General features: G+C 42.2%; 1 protein-coding gene across 1 annotated transcript in view; it reads left to right on the top strand.

Annotated features, from left to right (window-relative positions):
• Positions 1-20,129, top strand: part of STK4 (serine/threonine kinase 4) — a gene marked incomplete at its 5' end in the record, with an annotated part of 41,529 nt that overhangs the window by 17,721 nt on the left and 3,679 nt on the right. Inside the window, one exon of the mRNA XM_010082361.1 lies at positions 3,760-3,917. Coding sequence (XP_010080663.1) covers positions 3,760-3,917 — 158 coding nt within the window. The remainder of the gene's footprint in view (positions 1-3,759; positions 3,918-20,129) is intronic.

Raw genomic sequence — 20,129 nt, 5'->3', positions numbered from 1 at the left:
CCAGAGCGCTAAAGTACAGGTGCGATGTTAGATGTTGATGTGTAGAAATGCACTCACCTTGGTGACTAAAGCCGATGGAGATCCTTGTGTGCATTGGAAAGGCCCGAGGTGACTGCAAGGTGAGAGGTGTCTGACAGCGGGTGTGAAGAGCGTGGGTCGCAGGAGAGCTTGGCTTGGCAGGGAGCTCTGGAGGTCATCGGTCTGGTTCCCGGTGTGACGGCTGGGACCAAGTGCCATGTCAGATGTGGTTGCTCAGGGTCTTGCCCAGTTGCTCCAGCCCTGCTCCGTTGCACAACCATCCCTGTTATGAAAACTGTCTTCCTTGTGTTCAGCCGAGCTGTCCTTGCTGCAGCTCAGACTGTGCCTCTCAGCCTTCTGCTGGGGAGAGCAGGGCTCTGATGGCCTGTTGGGGTGGGGGACTGCAGCTAGAGCCCCTCCTGCCCCCCTGAGCTGAACAAACCCCCTTCCCTCCCACCCTCTCAGCATGGCAGAGACCCCTTTGGTGTCCCGGCAGCCTTCTGCTTGCAGCCCTCCAGCTTTTCAGTCACTTGTACTGGTGGGGCTGAAAATCCAGTTGTGCTCTTCAGGATTATAGACTGCCACCACCACTTCACGTGCTTCCTTCTTTGTCTGTTTGATTTCTGCATGAAAACAGAAGTTTTATTAAATAAAGCTGGCTGGGGTTTGGCTGTACCTTTTGATAATTCAGTGTTGCTACAATAGGTTGTTGTTCAGTAGATGTAGCTAGTCATTTATAGATATCACAGTTCTTGGTAAAATACAAGGTGCGAAGAAATGAGCATGATTATTTTAAATGACACTGAATTAGACTCTGGTATGAGCGAGCAGTCTTTAAAAAAAAAAAAAAAAAAAGAAAAAACTGAATAAGCCAGTGTCACTGGAGTGAAATGCTTGCTTTCAAGGTCTCCTGTGCTGCAAACAATTGTTTCCAAAACATACAGTACAAGCTTGATTTAGATTTTCTATTTTTTTTCCTTAGGAAGCCTGAATTACTGAGAGTAGGCTGGCTGTCACCAAGCTGTGTATAGATTAGTCTCGGTAGTTATGAATTCCTCTATCTCTACAAAATTTGCCACAGTTGTCCATAACAACTTACCTCCTGCTTCAAACAGGCTGGACTGCAACAAAATACGAGGGGTCTGTTTACTTCATTAAAGTAAAGAAATGCTATATCACTTAGCAGTAATTGGATTGCTATTGTCTTGCCGTAATTATTCCCAACAGCAAATCTGTTCTGCACTTTGCAGACGTGTTTCCTGACTGACCTTCACGTAGCCTGTCTGAAGGTGTCTTTCTTGATCTAATTCTGTGTGATGAGGGTTTTGTTTTTAAAAACAAAGGGGAACTACTGCCAGGGGTAGAATAATTTATCTTTGCTCCAGTTGTCGTAGTGCGAAAGTATAAGCCCTTCAGTTCACGCTTGAGCTTTTAGCTGACCCTGGAGAGGCAGGACGATGCGGTGCTTCTTCAAAATGCATCGTGACATTTCAGGCTGCGTAGAACCACACTTCTCTCAGTATCATAGCCTAAATATCCTGCCAAGTTTTCTCATACTTTGCAGAAATCTGTTATGTATTTAAAATGTTTATAGACAAATAACTTCCTAAAGTATCTCATAGATGACTAAGGAATTCGTGCACTTGTTGGAGGATCAGAGAGTCTGCCAGGCAAGTTCTGGATGGCAATTTTATGAGCAAGAATAATATTCAATGATTAAATCTGAATGGGTTTCCAGAGTAGCTAATATTTTTTCAAGAGGAAAGCACTGCTGAACGTCCTCAGTGAGGACTTTGTGAGAGCCTGCCTTCTGTACAAACTCCTGAAGGAGAGGCTCTACATTATGCAGACCCCACAAACCCCTCAAAGGATGGCTCCAGCCCCTGTGTGCTTGTCTGAAGCTCTAAACTTTTGTTTGATTGCCTGCTTGACAGATGAAAATATCATTTCAAAAATGTGTAACTTTCAGCAGTGAACGTATTTCCACCGTCCAGAATTAGCCTATTCTGATGCCATTTTCTGCTAACTTCAGTCCTAATCCTGCTTTCTGAAAATGATGGTTTCTGCATTGCTTAAAACATATGTTTCAAGTATGATTAACCTACACCAGTGTTAGAGAACCATATTTTATGTGAACAAAAACATTTTGTTCGATATTGTTACAGCGCTGACTTCCCTTCTGCTCACAGGTTTTTGTGAAGTATTTTATCCTAAAGAACAGACAAGGGCATTGGGCTGTGAGCAGTCTGTAGCTGCATTTGCAGCTTTCGTGGTCTCGTGGTGCAGCCCTGGTTTCTGGACAAGCCTGCCTCTTCATTTCGATGGAGACTGCCCAAGCTGTTCGCTGCACTGTAACTCCCTGGCCAGGCCAGTTCTGAGTGGAGGGGTCTGGGCAGCATCTGAGCCTGTACTGGTTGCACTAGCAGAGAAATCTTCCTTTGGGGATAGTGAAGGTCTTTCGGTCTTGATTTGCTGTGAAGTTACATTTTGTGTTTTCTTCCTGTGTTGGTTTTATAGTGTCTATACTGGGAAGCAGAATTTTCATCCTTTCACTTTTCATCGCTTCCTTCCCTGTTGCCCTGTCGACACCCTGCAGCTGAAGCCGCCTCCGTTCATGGAGCCCACCCCCTCTCTCCAAACAGCACGGGGGATCTGCTGTGATCTGGGAGCTCAGACCCTGCATTTCTTCCTTCAGTGATGGAAACCTGTTTGCTGAATGGCTTGCTACCTTTATTTGTGTGTAATGGTACTGAAATCCCATGAGCAGGGATTCAGATGGTGTGATAGCTGAAGGAAGGAGGGATGCATTAGCGTTTGTATCCCTAATCCCACCAGCTACCCAACACACCTGGGCACCCTAGGAGAATATAATTTTACTATCTCGTTGCTTTTAACAGATCAACAGTATTCTTCCTTTTAACTTCTGCTTGTTCTAAAGACTAATTTAGACAAATGAGACTGATGTAAATCTGGTTGTGCTAAAGCTTTGTGCTCTTGGCTATATCCTTTCTTCTGTCGGTAAGGGTCAACTCTTTCTTATTAAGAACGGTGCTTGGGAGGCTTATGAGACCTGCTCTTAAAAATAAAAGTATTCATTTTTAGGGGTTATTTTGACTCCTCAGTCTCTCTTTGTACCTTAGACCATTTCTTATTACCCTGAGTTTCTTAAATGCAGTCTAGAATTGAATGGTTAATCTATATATCTGGCTCAAGTAATCCACTGAAAGTGTGTTAGGAGGAATTAATTTACAAAAAGAAAACTAGCACAGTAAACTTGAAACCTTATTAAGTGACCATTTATAAAAAGAAAAAAAAAGAAGCTTTGCTAACTAATCCCTTCTAAGCAAGAAATGTAGAACTTGATTGCTTCTATCCAAGGCAAGTTGTGACACTTGTGTTGTAGACATGGTCTTTGAAAGCCTTGCTTTTGTACTGTTGATAAATATAAAGATTAATTTCTTCTTGTAAAGCAATGCTGTTTAGTTTTGGAACTTTGTGTATTTTGCAGTGCATGCAACCTGGCTGGGATGAAAACACCCAACCTCTTCAGCTGGTAGCAGTTCAGTTCTAGGATGCCATGCGTGAAGCTCTGTTACCTGATGGTGTGCTTTGATGGATTGATTGCCGGTCTAGAGACCAGGGCCTCCAGCATTGTAATCACTTGTGTGGCGGGTTTTAAGCTTCCCTTCAGTTTTCTCACTGTACAGTCAACTGGGTTTTTTTTATTTTTAATATTTCCAGGGAGGGATGAAACAATGCAGCCAGCCAAACCATCATTCCTTGAATATTTTGAGCAGAAGGAGAAGGAGAATCAAATCAATAGCTTTGGGAAGAATGTGTCTGGCCAGACAAAAAATTCATCTGATTGGAAAGTACCACAGGATGGAGACTACGAATTTGTAAGTCTATACTTTGAAATTCAATCAATGTGACAATCTTTAAGAGGTTTAGTCAGAGCTGCTGTAAGATTATTTCTTGTTTTGACAGACTAATGGAAACTTGAGGAGATTCTAATTGCTAATGCATTGGATGGGGCATACTGAAACACTCATTTTCTTTAGGTTTTCTCGGTATTCATAACCAGTCATTATCTGTATGCTTTCCTTGTTGAAAAACAAATGAACGAACAAAAAAGCCTGAGGACATTAAGCTATCTTGCTTTTCTTCCCCATTATGCATTTAAAATAAAAAGACAGAAATCCAGATGGCAGTTGGAAAATGCAGATCCTGAATGTATAGTGCTAGAACCATTGAATTTCCTTGTTTTTCTCAAGCTTTGGCACTAGGTTTTGTTTTATTGTATAAGCATCGAGCTTGTCTTCATTTATCTTTCAAATCTTCAATTTCAATTTTCCTAACTAAGGTTTACATGCTCAGAATTTTCAGGAACTTTTCAGAACTCCAAAGAAAGATCTATTAAAATAAATGTTAATAAATTTTAATATTAAATTCATTTAGTGAGGATGGAAAATTTCTGGTTTGAGTTTAAAATGCCAGAATATGCACGCTCTGCTGAACACTGTTCCCTCTGCTGCATTTTCTTGCAATGGTACTTCAGTGAAAGCACTTTTTGCTTTATGTGCATTGTTGTCTGTTCGTGTTGCCCATGATTCAGGTTGTCACGCTGTGTTCTGTAGTTGGTGGGATTCACTCCACCTTCACAAATCAGCGTGGAAAGTTCATCCCTGTGCTAGTCACGACTCGAGGAGATGCTTTAAGGCTGGAATAATAGCTGGAGCCTTTCATTCTCTTTGTACGGATTGTATAGACTACTGCTGTTACGTATATTTTGTTGTCTTTGTTGCTGCATCTCAGACTTTCTTATTTAGACTGAAAAGGATGGCTGGCTGCGGGGACCTGCTGCATTTTATCTTGTAGCCCTTTTTACTACATTATGTTTAGCCTGAAGGCTTAAAGTCACTGCATAAACATAATTTACAAAAATAACCTGCAAGCTGTCTGTGTGTCACAAGCACACGATTCCAGTCGACTCAGATACTTTATCTCACTCACCTTACACGTTGTAACTTAATTTAATGGATAAACAATTATTTTTCAATGTGTCATTTCCTAGGAAAGATGGGCTGGTTTGAAGTATCTTGGAAGTCTTTTGTAGTGTGCAGAAAGTGGCCCAAGGGGTAGCTTGTTATAATTATTTTACTTTCCAATTTGGTTGATAACAAGTTTAGCAATGACCCTTAGTTTCCAGTAGGATGTATTCCACCCTGCATACCATGAGCTGTAGGTGCGGGCTACACCTAGTGAGCAGCACAAGCAGCACGGATAACCCCAGGAGAGGTCGGTGCCATTCTAGCAAATGGGACCTACAAGTATTTTTAGAATGTGCAAAGCAACTGTTTGACACACATGTGACCTTGTTTACTGCTTTCCATTAGTACTGAAGTATTGCCATGTGCGTAGATTACCAGTGCGCTGGAAGCAATAAAAGCTAGCAATAAATGGGGCTTTGGGTCACCTTCACGTAGTAATTTGTAGACATTTCCCTTCCTGGCTGTACGTGTTTCTCTAGTTCAATTGTGTATGAATATACCAGCCTGTCTTGCATGCAGATTTTGTAACAGAGCTGCTTGCTTTTCTGTAGGATAAGAAAATTCTTGAAAGCAACCTTAATAAATATATGTAGGTATTTGTCAGTGCTTATCAGAGGCTTAGTAGCAGTAACCTCAGGTCATGTAATGTATTCAGAGACTTAAAACTGGGTGTTTTTCCTCTTTGGCTAAAACCAGATCAATTTGGCTAGCTATGGGTAAAAGGTAAAAGTCATGTTTATGAATGCTTTATTATTTGAAAGCATCAATGCAGTAAGCATTGTGGAATAAGAAAATATACCTTCACTTGTGGGTGCATAAAGTACATCTCTCCTAGACTTGCCTGCAGCTGTAAGTTATTTCTGCATTGTCAGAGTAGGCAGGTTTGAGCAGACTTTGTCTATAGTGTTTGCAGGGTTCCAAGTAAAGATGAGGATCAGCAAGATGCTGGGTGAATATTGTTTCCTCCTGGGCCTTAAGAAACTATTGAAATATTATTGCTTTGTGCTACTGCAGACTAGATAAATATGCCTTGTCTTCTCTTCTGTATTCCTCTCCCTCCTATGTGACTAGCACCTGGAGTCTCCTGTCTTCCAAAAAACCCAAAAAGGGCAATATTAAATTACAAGAGATTTTTGCTCATTTTCCCTGTAGCAAAACCATTTGACCTTTTCTTGACTAACATTGTTCTTCTGAAGCAGGCAGATAAGACACTATTTATACCACAATGACAATGTCATGTTAGATGAGGGTTAGATCGAGTCAGCCCCGTCCACTACAGAGCTGAAAACCCAGAGATCCTGTTCTGAAAGGTGATGAACTCCATTGCTGCCAAACGTGATGCTCTGGCTGTGTCCCGGTTGTGGTCTGAGATGGTGTAAACCCGGTGTATTTCCAGCAGTCTATTTCCAGCCTTGGATTTCTGAGGTAGAAATTAATAATAACTGAGTAGTCAATGCCCAGTGGTGCTAATGTTTATCCCCGTTCATGTCTGAACAAGAATCTCTGAAGATGGAAGCCCTGCTTGAATACAAAAAATGTTTTCAAGAACATTATGATTTATTTAACATAGTGAGAAAAAGTACTAATTATGGGCAAAAATTCTTGCTGTTAGGAAGAATATAACAAATTCTAATATGAAAATGCTGCAGGGGTGGGCTGTTAACGGGCAGGCTGCATTGTATGTAGAATTCCTAATTGCCATAATCAGATATCAACATTTTTTTAGTTGAATTTCATTTTCCCAGTGAACATTAGTCACATACTATTGCACCGACTTAATAATGCTAGAAGATTTGTTTAGACAATGTCAGATATTTTCTCACTTTAATCTTTCAGTAGTACTGTAACATACGGCAAAATTAATTGTGCTCTGTTTCCTGCCCTTCGACACAACAAACACTTTGCTTATTCCTATTGTAAAAGCTCTTTAACTCCTCTGAGCAGGCCAGTATGCTAATATCACTTGTGGCTAAAGTGAGATCACTTTTTTTATTCTGGCCCTGCTTGAAAGGCCTTCAGCCTTGACAAACCTATTGTGTAAGGTATTTGTGGATCATCCTGCCAGGAATGTTGTGTATTATACTGGAGGCCTATTTTGTTAGCAAATTAGCAGGTTCCAGCCATTCATGGCTTATGGTAGCTATGGCAATACAGAAGCCTTTTCAGTTCATGAGTCTGGTTTCACTGGGGGAAATGAGTGGCAGTGGAGCCCCTGTCAGTCTTCAGTTTTGCCATCATGATGCAGCTGCTGGTTTTTTAGTACCTGTAGTGCTGAGCTTCGGTTTTGTTGTGACTCTAGTTCACAGTTTTTCATGTATCAGTGAATCTATGCTAACAAAGTACCGTAGGGGCTTGTTTTGGATGTGGAGGCAAACAGGACCTGAGCTTTTGACATACACTAGAGCAGAGTCCTGCAGGACATCGCGTCTTTCAGCAGGCTTTATGCAAGGAGTTGTCACCATTTGCTCCAAGGGTTTTTTGATCCCAGCACCTGTCTAGCTGCTGACCATTCCTAGCCTGGGTAGGGCAGCTTGTCAAGAGCTTAATTAGTACAGACACTTTTACCTTGTCTTTAGCTGCTTTGCTGTCTGTGCTTCCCTGGAAGAACACCAGGTGATAGCTGGGTGTTTGAAGGAAAGCGTTGCCGGTCACCTGCAGGGCCTCTGTGGAGACCCGCAGCCATCAGCAGCCGTTTTCTGCTCTGGCAATCTCTGTCCCGCTGCCGCAGCTCTGGGAAGGAAGCCGACATTCAGAAGCAAGGTTTATGGCTCTCTCCTGAGAACGATCCTGCTTCCTTTGGGAAGACCTTGATATGTTTGCATCTGCTGAGTCTTGGTGAATCAGACCTTTCATCTGCCTACAGTTCTTAACAACCAGTAGTTTGGATCTTTCCTCCTCACTCCTTGGCTTAATGAAGAGGATCTGCCTTCGCATGTTTTCTCATTGAAGCAGAAAAACTGTGGAGCAGAACTTTTTCTCCTTACAAAAATAAAATTAATGTATATCCTTGAGAGTGTCAAGGTTTGCAGAAGCAGAAGGAGGAGATGTGGAGATCTCTCAGCTTTCTGTGGAAGATGGCCCTTGTCATGGCCTGTCACAGGTTCAGCACACTTCAGTCTGCTCTGAGCAAACCTGTGTTTCAGGTCTTGTGTTTCCATGCTGTGAGTGCTGTTCTCTGCACTAGCTCATCTTTTTATCTCCCTTTGGGAAGTGTCTTGTTGGCTGATGATGGGAATTTCTTTGGACAGGAAAGATTGATGTGATTTCCCCCAATTCCAAAACAGACTTTATCACTTTTCACTGCACAGTGGTGTTGTTTCTCTGCTGCTGGGGAAGACTGTCCTGCAAGCAGCAGAATGGTTGTTTGTGACATTTTTCCAGGGCAAAAGAAGGAAGGATGAGCAGGAGGTGTTAATGGCTTCACTGGGGGGAAGAATGCAGGTACTGATCAGCTGCTGCTTCTGTCAGGGCTGCGCAGTCAGAGCCCTCGCAGTCAGAGCCCTCGTGTACAGGCAACAGTTCTTGTCTCCACCTCCCCATCAGCTGGGCAGGGATGGGCTGAGTTACAGGAGCTGGAGGACGAGGACGGGCTGGGCTCCATCCCACAGCTACAGATCTCTTTCCAGTAACCCCTTGTCTGGCCTGTTGCTATCAAAGCTCTTGGGCCACAGCTTGCGGTCAGTACCTGACTTCTCCATGGATTGTGCCCCTTAAAATTCACTAATTTTGAAATGAGGCATCTTTGTTTCAATGTCTGTAGACCGCTTACTGTGGTCTTTGGTTTTGTTTAGAAGTTCTTGCTGTAGGCAGTGTTCCTCTTCTGTACATGGAGTCCTGCCAGGGGCTCCTTGGAGCAGGACCCTGTAGGAGCTGGATGGTTCCCCACGCCAGTGGGACAAAGGAGGGAGCAATGGAAACACATTTCACACTTGTGATTGTGGTTTGTTCAGATAAGAGACAAAGTGATAGTCTGCCAGACTATTGAAGAAAAACAGCAAGAAAACACTTATATTTTAATAAAGTCCAGCTTCTGAAAGTATATTCGCATTTTTTTGAGTTCTTGAATTACCTGCACTGCAAGAGTTGGTATCGTAACTGCGGCCTCCTTTAAATAACTTTGAATAACTGTATGTCCACTTATACTAACTTGATAGGAAACCATATTTTTTTGTCTGTCTGTAAGCAGCTTCTAGCCAGAGCTTTTAACAGCTACTGCTTAGGTATTTCTTTTTTACAAGTATAATGTAAATGAAAGTGAGCCTTCCTCTTACCTGAGTGGAAGTATAGTTCTTTTTCTTGAGGTAGTAAAGAAAAATATAATTTTCTGTTTACTGAAACGATGTTTCATTCTGCTGCTCTCTGGGATATGCTGGTTTTTATTAACATCCTAATTTCTGTGTTTTTATTTAATAGTATTTTCTGTTTACTGAAACGATGTTTCATTATGCTGCTCTCTGGGATATACTGGTTTTTATTAACATCCTAATTTCTGTATTTTTATTTAATAGGTTGAAACTTTTAAAGATTGAAAGATTTTAAAATAAATAAGTAAAACCACTTCAGGTATCTTTACCAGCAGAGAAGGAAAGTGTGTTGGTCTGATGCTGTCTTCAAGTTGTTTAGTTGGACAAATGGCTGTTGGTTTGCAGTGAAATCATGAATGTGAATCGTTTTCCTTCTAATTAGACAAATTAGCTAGTGATGTGATAGAAAGAGATTGAATTTCTTACTTAAAAGTTTATAGAAAGCTTGATTCTTTGAAAACAAGTCAAATCGCATTAGGATCATATTGTATTTTGAGTCTGGTGGTAGACACCAGCCTGCCAATGCCTGCAGATCGGAGTCTGCGTGTGCATATTAGGTGTGGTCCGGGCAGCGAGGATGCCAGCGCGATGGATTGCTGCAGGCTGGAGTCTCCGCCGGGAAGTGCCGTGACGGATGCACGCTGCAGCTGTGTGCTGCTCAGCCCTGCCATGAGCCTGCAGAAGCTGGGGCTGGTGTCTCGTGGTGCACAGTGGGGTGTCTCCTGCATCGCCCCGCTGCTTCCCTACGCCACTGCAGAACGACTGCAGTTAAAAATGGAAATCACTCAGCGCGGTGTATTTCTTCTCCCCTCTCAGGACTGTGGTGTAGGATGGCTGCATGCTGGAACCATCTGTTTTGTTCATTGGAAGTGATTTATAGGGAGGAACTGTTAGAGGGCAGGTGATTTATTGCTTATCAATAGCAGTAAACACAGTCTGTTTTACAATGACCAGAGTCTCTAATTTATTGTATTCTGTCTGTGAAGGTGTCATTTGTCTTCTGAACAGCTTGTTGTCTACCAATACATGGAACACTCAATGTCTTTGATTTCTCTTGAACATTCATTTGGATAGCGTTTATTAGCAATCTAATATTGATGCTTTACAGCTTTACTACCTTTTGTCCTTCTAAAAGTTCAATCGATTAGAGACTTGGGAGTATCTTCTGTACAGTTGCAGACTTTGAAAATGATGGCAGGGTAAATAATTGTCTCTCATTTTGTTGGAACTGGTCTTTGGATCTCTTCTAGCAGTAGGAAGAAGACATGCTGAGGATACATGGATAAGGCAGATGTTAGAAGAAAAGTACTTGCTTTATATTGGTGAGCTGCTCTTGTGTGACTTTTTATAGTTTATTTATAGTGTTTCCTGACTCTACTGTGATCCTCTGAGCTTTATCTTCTTTTTACTTCTGTCTTTTAAGCAGCTTGGTAAAGGTGTCAGAAGCAGGCCTCTACACTACTCTTTCTGTTCCTCCTTTCTCCCATCCAGATTATTCAAGTAAATAATCTGAGCTGGCTACTGTGACTCCAGAAAGTCTATCTGCTTGGCCAGGAGCAAAAAAAGCTTTATTAGAGTGTGCACATTTGTCGGTCATTTAAGTGGGTTTATCTGAGAATCACGTATCTTGAGATTTCATTTGATTTATTACAAAACCTGCAATGCGTTCTTCCTAAGAGAGCAAGTTTCTCTGACCCTTGTGTGATGAGATTGCTTGTTCCAAAAATTCATTTGAATATGTATAGTTTTGCATAGCATTAAAAAAGAAGTTTGGTTAAAGTACAACTTGCTTAAAAAACATTTTTTTGAAGACTAAACCAAGGACTTTGAGTGCATCTTCAGGGATTTCTCTGTCCAAAAAGTTCTTCCCTTCATCTATCATGAACTCCCCATTTTCCCAGCGGTAGCTGGAATAAAAATTACTTCTCAGGCACCGATTTCTTCCAATAATTGTACTTTGATCATAAAGTGAACTTATTTGCTAGGGCATTCATCAGTTTGAGAGATAAAGCCAGATGTGGGATGGCTGATAGATATCCCTGGCTAGGTCCTCTGGAACTAGGGCTGATTCGTAGCTGAGAAACAAGAAAACTTGTTTGTGCTGTGCTGAGTCTAAAATAAAGCTTTCACTCAATGGGAGAGGATTAACACCATATTTTTTTTTTTGTGGAAAAAGAGACAGACTGTTAACAAAAATACTGTTTTTCTGACAACAGAAGACAGTCCGGAATAGATAACTATTGACTTCCAAATCTGCAATTGTACCCCCATGGTATCTCCTGCTAATTGAGAGAGATCTTAAAGTGTCGTACCTAGCTCTCCTTTCCACTGTGAAGTATGATTTATAAAAAGAGACAAGTTTTTGTGATGTTTTATTCATTGGTTTTAAATGTCACCTGCCTTGATTCATAACATTGATGTTCCTTAAATGGATTTCCTTTTTTTTTCCTTCAGCCATCTGCCAAGAATGTTTAAAGCTCTGCTAATTGTGTTTCTTTTAAGCATTACCTCTTCAGCATATTTAGTATGTTCTTCCCAGCAAATACTTTTAACTTGTGACATCTTTATGAAGGAAAAACAGTTTGTTTTGTCACCTTGTAATCAAACATACAGTCATTTTAAAAATAAGCCTAGGAACAGCTTGCTTCTCTCTTTTATTGTTTGTTAAGTGGTCTTGAATCTTCTGTAACACTTGCGTGGGGAAAACACTGAACCTTGCTGCAAACCTCATTGAATTCGGAGCTGCTCCAAACCACCAATGGGATTTGCTGCAAGCAAATGTATGTAGGTTTTATAAACCTTTCTAAATTTGCTTTCTAACAACAACAACAAAAGAAGAAGATACTACATTTGGTTTTAAAATTTATTAGCAATATTTGAAATGGCAAAAGGTAATTCAGTGGCTTGACTCTTTTTATCTGTTGTGGAAGAGAATGGATTTCCGCTCTCTTCCGTTTGCTAACAGGGTCGTTGCTCACCACCTGCTTTCACTTCGGTGCATACTGACATTGATTGCAAAGCACTTACTGCCACAACTTGCTGTCAAAACTTCATTTTTTTGCTATATTTTTGTATATAGCAGGCCTTCTGTGACATAAAGCTTTTAAATTAAACTTGTGGTGAGTGGGAAGTAAAATGAGTTGCCGCTGTTTGTTGCCTGGCTTAGGTCATAGCCCGGAATGGAGACTGACATAAGGTAACCTGTAATCAACTGCATATGGGAGTATCTGGACTTTGAGGCCCCTTTCCTACTCCAGCACTTCATCATCTGACCATTGACTGCAAGTTTTGTGGATGAACCAAGTAACTAACAGAACTTCAGCCAGGGTCTTTGACCATGGGGTTTGTTCCAGCCCTGCTGTATGTTTAAGGTCAGGCCGCAATGTGCATTTCTGCTTTGGGAGAAAGGGAAGAGGAATTAATAATTGAAGGTGTAACGTTAGAAAAATCTCTGAGCATACTGAATTCTTTAGAAAACCTGTTTGAGTCTTGTTACGCCTTGAGGTCTGTTTTCAAGGCTGGGTGTGTTCTTGGCACAGCATCTTCCTTAGAGAAAGAACACTGCTGCTCAAACGAGATCTATTTGAAATGCTTCTAAAATCTTCTTGCAACTCATCTGTCAGTCCAAATGTTTGTAAAGGATAATGTAGCTTAAAAAGACAAATTCGTCCAGCTTTTTCTCATCTGTAGCGAAAAGGGCTCCTTTTGGGGACTCTGCATCAGCTCTGGATTGCCTCTTGGAGGATGGAGCCTCTGGACTTCACGGAAAAGCCTGGGGATAGTCTCCATCAACCCTCTGTGAATACTTTCCAATGGACCAGGTCTCATCTGGACAAGTGCCTGAAGTTATGTGCTGTAAAGGAGAAAAGTATCTCAGCTCTGACTTCTGGACCTGGTGCATTTGCCTTTGCACACCCTCTTCTTGTATCACTATAGAACCTGCAGAAAAATCCACATGTTGCTTATTGCCAGTGTTATTTGGTGCATGTAATTACTGGGTGTCTCCCTGCTTAAATCACCAGGGGACTTTTCAGGGGAAGTTTCATCATGGGTGAGACACGTTTGAGATCTTGCTCACACAGAGAAGGGAAGGGAGCTTGCAGTTGGCTGTGTCAGCTTCCAGTGGCTAGGGTATCCCGGGAGCTTTGCCTTAGCTTTTATTTCAATAACCTCAGTGACCAGATGGCTTCAAAACTCAAGCTTTGACCTTTAAGAAAGAGTAGCCTAATACACAGAGACTGATACAGTCTGAAATGAATATTATTCAGAAATGAAGTGCTTAATTCCTTCTTTTTTTGTGTCTTGCCCTCATGCGGGATCATTATAAATAGATGGTCAAGCAATAGTGAACACTTGGGAAAACCTTGCCTGGCGAGGTGTGCAGGTTCATGCGACATGGGTTTTATGGAGATGGTTCACTGGAGGACTGTTCACAAAAAAATTTGTCTCTGAGATATTAAATATATGCTCCTTGAGAGTTAAGAGAGTTTTAAAGAACTTTTGCCTGTCTGTAATGGCTGCTTACCATGGATGATGTAGTCTTAAGCCTTTGAAACTGAAACCGTGTGTCTGAAGCCTTCGTTGTGCATTGTAGATTTAAGTGTGTCAAGTCTTCAGATAAGTTAATGATGCTAATATACCAATAGCAAACTTTTCACTCCATGTTATTAACACACTGATTTAGTCTTAACTAATTGGTTACCACTCCAGTTACATTTGTGTTTCATGGTAATAGTACACTGAGTAATGGTGGAAGAAGGAATCACTCTTCAGGTATTCTTTCTTTTACTTCTTCAGGAGTTCTGCCTTATTCAGGATAAGTGATCCTGAATAAATAAATTAATTATTAATCCTTAATCGAATAGAACCCTTAGGAGCAAGGGAGAGAGGAGGAAGCTCCGTTACAGACCCATGTACCCTTCCTAGCAGAACCTAGTTACACCTCTCAGATTTGTAGAACATTTTATTTGGTTTAAAACAATCAGAATTTTCTGACAGATTGCTTTTCTTAAAAAAGACAAAAAAACCCCGCATTGGTCAGCTGTGTACTTTACTGTTGATTTGTGCAGCTAGCCAGATCTTCAAGGCCCAATGACATGATTTATTTCAGCATGTCCAGAGGTATTTTTGTACTCTTACTTAAGAAAATTAAAGCATCATCACTTAGGGAAGGAAAAAAACTCTGCTGTGTCTTTCCTTAATCAAATCTCTGGCAAGCAAGTGTTTTTTATTAGTAAGTAATGTTCCTTTTTTGCTCCTTTTTTCTTTTTATTGCCCCCCCCCCCTTTTTTTTTTTTTTTGGCTTGTCCAGACAGGCTGACCTTTTAGCTTGATTTCTAATTCAGTTACTGAAAAAAACCCCAGTGAGATACCTTGTCGTTGTGGTTACAGGATTAGTCAGCCACTTTCTAAGTCCCTAAAGGATTTTAAGGTTTGGACTTCTTGAAGTTCAGTGTCTCTGAATAACACTGATACAATTTGTCATTTCCTTTGTTTAGATGAAGTGTGTACGGTCCTTGAGATGATTTTGGAAGTGAATAACATTATTCATACTCATAATTGATACTAAGGCTAAGAAAGGAAATTTAACCTTGGAGCTCAGAAGATGAAAATGCATTGCTCTTTTTCAAAAAAACCCTTTTTTGTGACCACTCATATCAATGAGTCGAGCTTTGGATCAGTTTGCTTCCTTAATATAACTTCTGTGCAAATGCTGAGGGTAATAACGGTGTGCAGAGGTTCGATGGTTGTGCTGGCCCTAACACCAAAGCTTTCTTGAGCCTTTTGAGGATTACAGGAGGGATTAATAAAGTGCAATTCTTGGTTAAGAGCGGCTCAGGGATGCCAGTGTTACCGATGCAGCCTATGGTGTTCCTGCAGTTCTGTTCGAGTAGCCAGGGAGATCCGAGTGTTTGCTGTCATCCTCTGCAATTGGTTTCTGTATCAGGAATTTTCTGACATCTTGCCCACAGGAAAGCTCCCCCCTGGCTCTTACAGGCTTTTGAGAAATGGGAGAGAAACTTCAGAACTGTGGGGAGGGTGAGAATGTCAAGATGCCTCGTGGCTGCCGAAGGAGCAGTTGTGTGTCTGTAGCAGGTAGGTATGGCTCTTCCGTAGCGGTCACGGGAATTAGCTGCTGAAAGTGTGCTTGAGGAGGGTCCTTGCTGAGCCAGCAAGATCAAATGTTAAGGGTGTGACTGTAGCCTGCAATTAGAGACAGTTGAGTAATAATACTGTGGCAGTTTTTGCTATGGAAGAGACAAATCCTGAGCATGGAGTGGGACTGGGTGCACACTCATACTTTAACTCTCATATGGACCCCTTGGATCCCCTGCAATCAGAAAATCCAATAGCAGCATAGGATATATGAGCTGAGGGGTGACTGGGGCAGTGTGTGAGTCACTTCCCAGCGAGGAGACCTTGGCGGTTGTGCAGCTCTTGGTTAGCCAGATGGGGCGCAGCAGGAGCCCGCGGCTGGGAGCAGGGCAGCCAGGAGGCGAGCGGTGCTGGCCCCGGGGCACGGCAGAGTTTTTGCTCAGTCTGGGCTCCACTTGAGTCCATGTTACAGCATTACGCTGCCCAAGTAATAGCCAGAAAGCTGGTATGGACAAGGCTGGGGCTTTTTTACTTGCTAAAGGCAGCCCTTTGCCTCGGCACGCACTGGTGACAGCCCATCAGTGACTGGGGCTGGTGCTGTGGGCGGCAGTGCCTCGAGTGGGTGGGCAGCTTCCCAAGGAGCCCGTCAGGCCATGGTCGTGTGACAGCTTGAGAGAAGCCTTGCTAAGCTAGCAAGATGCCAAGCTGAAAAGAGAGGTCTTGGCAGCAGTCTTTCCTGCAGATGCAGGACAGAGGGAAGTTTCCAGTTTAGACGTGATCTTCACAGTGCGTCTGGTGGGGAGCAGGGTGGGAAGGAGGATGGCACACATTGCCTTCCAGTAATTCTGTGGGAATAGTACAGATACACTGGTCTGGTATCATGCACGTTTATTTTAAACAGATAAGCAGAGCTGCATGGAAAATAACTCGCATCCTTACTGGCGTTGCAGCAGTCAGATGTTTCACTTTCCATAGCTATGAAACTCCACATTTGTGCAAGGAAGGTAGAGCTAGCCCAAACCCATCATCCAGGGCGGCCTGGGTCTCCTCTGATAGAGCTCTCTCTCAGATACTTTTTTTCCAGTTCGGCTGGGGATCAAATGCTGAGTGGGCGTTAGTGGCTGTCTTTCCTCCGCACACGGTGATGCTGTGATTGTACTCAGTGAACTGTTTCAGCTGCTTGACTTGCACCAACTTCAGGTGACATGGCCTCTAAAGTGCATGCTGATCTAGTTGAAACCTCAGTGTTATTTCTTTGTGGGAAGTCATCTGCTGTCCAGATGAGGTGGCCTGGAATAACTGTTTCCAGATGTGCAGGGATCACAGATCCTGTTCGCTTTCTTTGGGCAGTTCTAGCCGCAGTGCTGTTCTGACTTGTGCTGGATGCTGCAGCCCGTGCTGTGTTTTGCTAGCACATTGCCTAAATAATTAAGATACATTAAAAGCAGAAGCTTGTGCTGCTGAGACTTATTTTTCAAATCCTTTGAAAGATTAATATCTGTATTTTTAATCTTGCATGAAATCCCGCAGTGAATGCATTTCATCTGCTGCTTTCATAACACTGAGAAACGTCACCAACATGCTAAAGGTAAAAGGGGGCAAAAATCAAGATAATTAATGTTTGTGTAGGCACTGGGGTGTGTTCTGATTCACTGTACCCCCTCTGTAGCATGGCTGCTTGACGGATTTGTGAAGTTGTAGGGACCTGACAATCATGATAAGAAGTGGGTGGTAAATGCCTGTAGGTTCTTAGATTCTTGCGTCCCTTGCATTGGACAACTTACAGTGAATAAATAGTTAACATCTGCTCATACATTACATCGAGGCCTCCTTGTGCTAGAGACAGAAATGAGAACAAGGCACTTAATTTTTAGATCAGTGATTGAAAGTATGCCAAGTGGTATTGAGCCAGCATTTCAGGAAAAATGCTAAGGAAAAAAATGGCATGCTATTCCAACACCAATTTATATCACCGTTTTCAAGACCTAAAGTCTGGAGCACTGCTTCGCATGAGAAATCACCCTCTACATTTAATTTTGGCCAGAGGAAACGAATGCTTTTTTTGCTGGTTTAAAAAAAGTGCATAGAACTATTCAGTAATCTGTTCCCTCAGAGTACATTTGATACGAGCATTTAATTGATACCATGTTTAACCAATATTTCAAGTTACAGAAGGCTAATTCAGAAGAATAATCTCAGTTCTTACACTTGTCAGAGCTCACATTCATGAATCCTTGAGATCTGACACCTCTCCCTAGCTCGCGGTCTTCCATAGCACCCATGCACTCGCATGCTGCAGGCTGAATTACGCTCCGAGGTGGTTGCCACAAATAGTCACAGCAAGTGGCATCCAGTGGGTGATTGCTCCCCAAAAATAGAACTCTGCTTGAGGAGGTGATAGAAGAAAAGTTCAGAAGTTGAGGTGGATACGCATCAAAGTGATGCGCAGGATCCTGGAGAGGAGGTACAAGTGTGCCCTTGGTTTTACTGGAAGGGAAACATCTTGATAGCACTGCTGATAGCCAAGGTCAAGTGAAGGGAGAGTCTAATTAGTCTCTGCTGTGAAGAGCCTCCCCTTCCCAAGGGACATCTGAACACTTAATAGACTATTTGTAGGAATTATTTTGTACTTATCGCTGGTACATAGCCACTTCTGGTGTCAAGTGTGATCGTGAATAGCCTCCTGTGAGGGGCTCAGATGTGCTTCCGTACAGTCTTAGTCCCAGCTGGTTGTTTTGGGTTTGTTTTGTTTTTCCAAAGTAGCCTGTTGCTGCTGTATTACAGTGGTAATATGTTGCATTATCTCTAGCAGCAGATGCCTATTTAGTATTTAATGTTTAGCATAGCTTGGATAACTTGGTTTGGATAAAAACCCTTCTCAATCCATGTTTAAGTTTTGCCTGCCTGGATACACAGAAGTAAATGAAGATTTCTGCTCCCTACTAACATGATTCAAGATGTCTTGAGTTTCTTTGAGGGGCTTTCGTTGCTGGGCATGCAGTCAAGAACTGTTAGATTGCAGCGTAAAATGAGGTAGAAAAGGAAGATGTAACAAGAAAAGCTATGCTAAATAGACAATGAATTTGTTTTTTCTTTAGTTCCCATCTAGCTCATATCTCTTCCACTAAGAATTTATTTCCCTGTGTAGCGTGGGAAGCTGCAATTTTATTACTTCTGTATTTTAGTCTTCAAACTCCCACTGCCCCTTGTGAAGTGATAATTGCTAAAGCCAGTTTTTCTAAAGGCTATTTAAAACTTAAAAGTTTGACATCAAGTTGTGTGGAGCAGTAAACGCCACCTGGAATATTTGGGTTAAAGGCAGATTGGTTGCTGCAGCTGGGTGTTTCCTTCCTAAAAAGCCCCAGAAAATACTCTGTGAGCGTGTGGAAGACAAGTGTTCAAACTCGCAGAAGTTATGGTAGAGGGCTGGGACTAGAGGACTAAGGAAACAAAGAACAACTTCCTCATTTTAGTTGTAGTAGTATCAAGACTTGAAAATATCTTCTTCCTGCAAAACTGGTCAAATACTTTCCCCGTGAGGAAAATAACCCCATCTCACCTGTGTCATATATATCCCTATTTTGTTCCAGAACTCAGGGCCTGCCTGCATGTTTAAAAGATGATGGCAGAAAAACTGCATCCCCCTCCTGGGGACGGAGGGTTCATGTTTGGCACAACCTTCCGGGCTTCCAAGACAGTGTTTAAAAACAAAGCCCAGATAGCACGAAACATTGCAAAGATGCAAAGAAAAGGCTTTGTGCTAAATCTAGGGATGAGATTCTGTGTCGGCAAGTAAAAATAAAGTTGCAGGAGGAACGTGTTTTTCACTTGCCCCAAGACGATATTTTTTGATTCCTGTGCAGCCGGTGAGTTAGTGCTCTGCCGAAAGTCTTTGTTGGGGGATAAATGTGTGAAAGCTGCTGGGAAACAGCTCGTTTCTGTTTGATGTATATAATTCATACAGCAAGAGGATTTTGCTGGCGGTGTTTCTGGTAGAGGAACAAGTAAGAGTGATAGCTGAAGCGACTCGGGGATTACTGGACAACATCGTGTTTGTGTCCGTAGCGCAGACTGGTCCATGTCAGCAGCGACCTTAGGCTGCTGGTGGGCTGTTGAGGGACCAGAGCAGCATGCTGGGTCCCAAACTGGTCAAGCTACAGACCCTACTGTAGAAGAACAAAACATGGGTGCTCTTCAGTGTAAGGACTGGGTACCAAGAGGACCATGATAGATCATTTGCACCAGCTTCTGATTCAAAAAGCTTTCACTGTTTGGGTCTTTTGTTTTTCCTGGGGGCAGGGAAGGGGCTGAGGTAGTTCTCTAGGCTTTGTGTTTTACAGCAGATCTTGTGTGAGACATCAATCTGGCATGGTCTGTTTAGAAATACTGTGGGAGGGTTTTAGACCACCTCTTGCTCAGGACAGAACTGCATAGGTATAAATTTCAGACCTTGGTGTCCTTGAATATCGAACCTGTGGCTGTGCTGATCGTGTCTGCAGAGTGCCTTTATTTATTCTCCTTTGCTGCATAGATTCATTTACATTCAGTAAAATATCATGTTGCGGTGACACTTTGCCTGACTGTAACAAATGCAAGTAGTGTTTTTTTTCCCCCAATTTTTAAGATGCTGATTTGAAAGGATGGTCGCTCAGAAGCAGTT

The sequence above is a fragment of the Pterocles gutturalis genome, unplaced genomic scaffold (assembly GCF_000699245.1).
Source record: "Pterocles gutturalis isolate BGI_N339 unplaced genomic scaffold, ASM69924v1 scaffold27429, whole genome shotgun sequence".
NCBI lineage: Eukaryota > Metazoa > Chordata > Aves > Pterocliformes > Pteroclidae > Pterocles > Pterocles gutturalis.
Note: the sequence above shows the minus strand (reverse complement) of the source record. Positions and strands in the feature narration are given on the sequence as shown.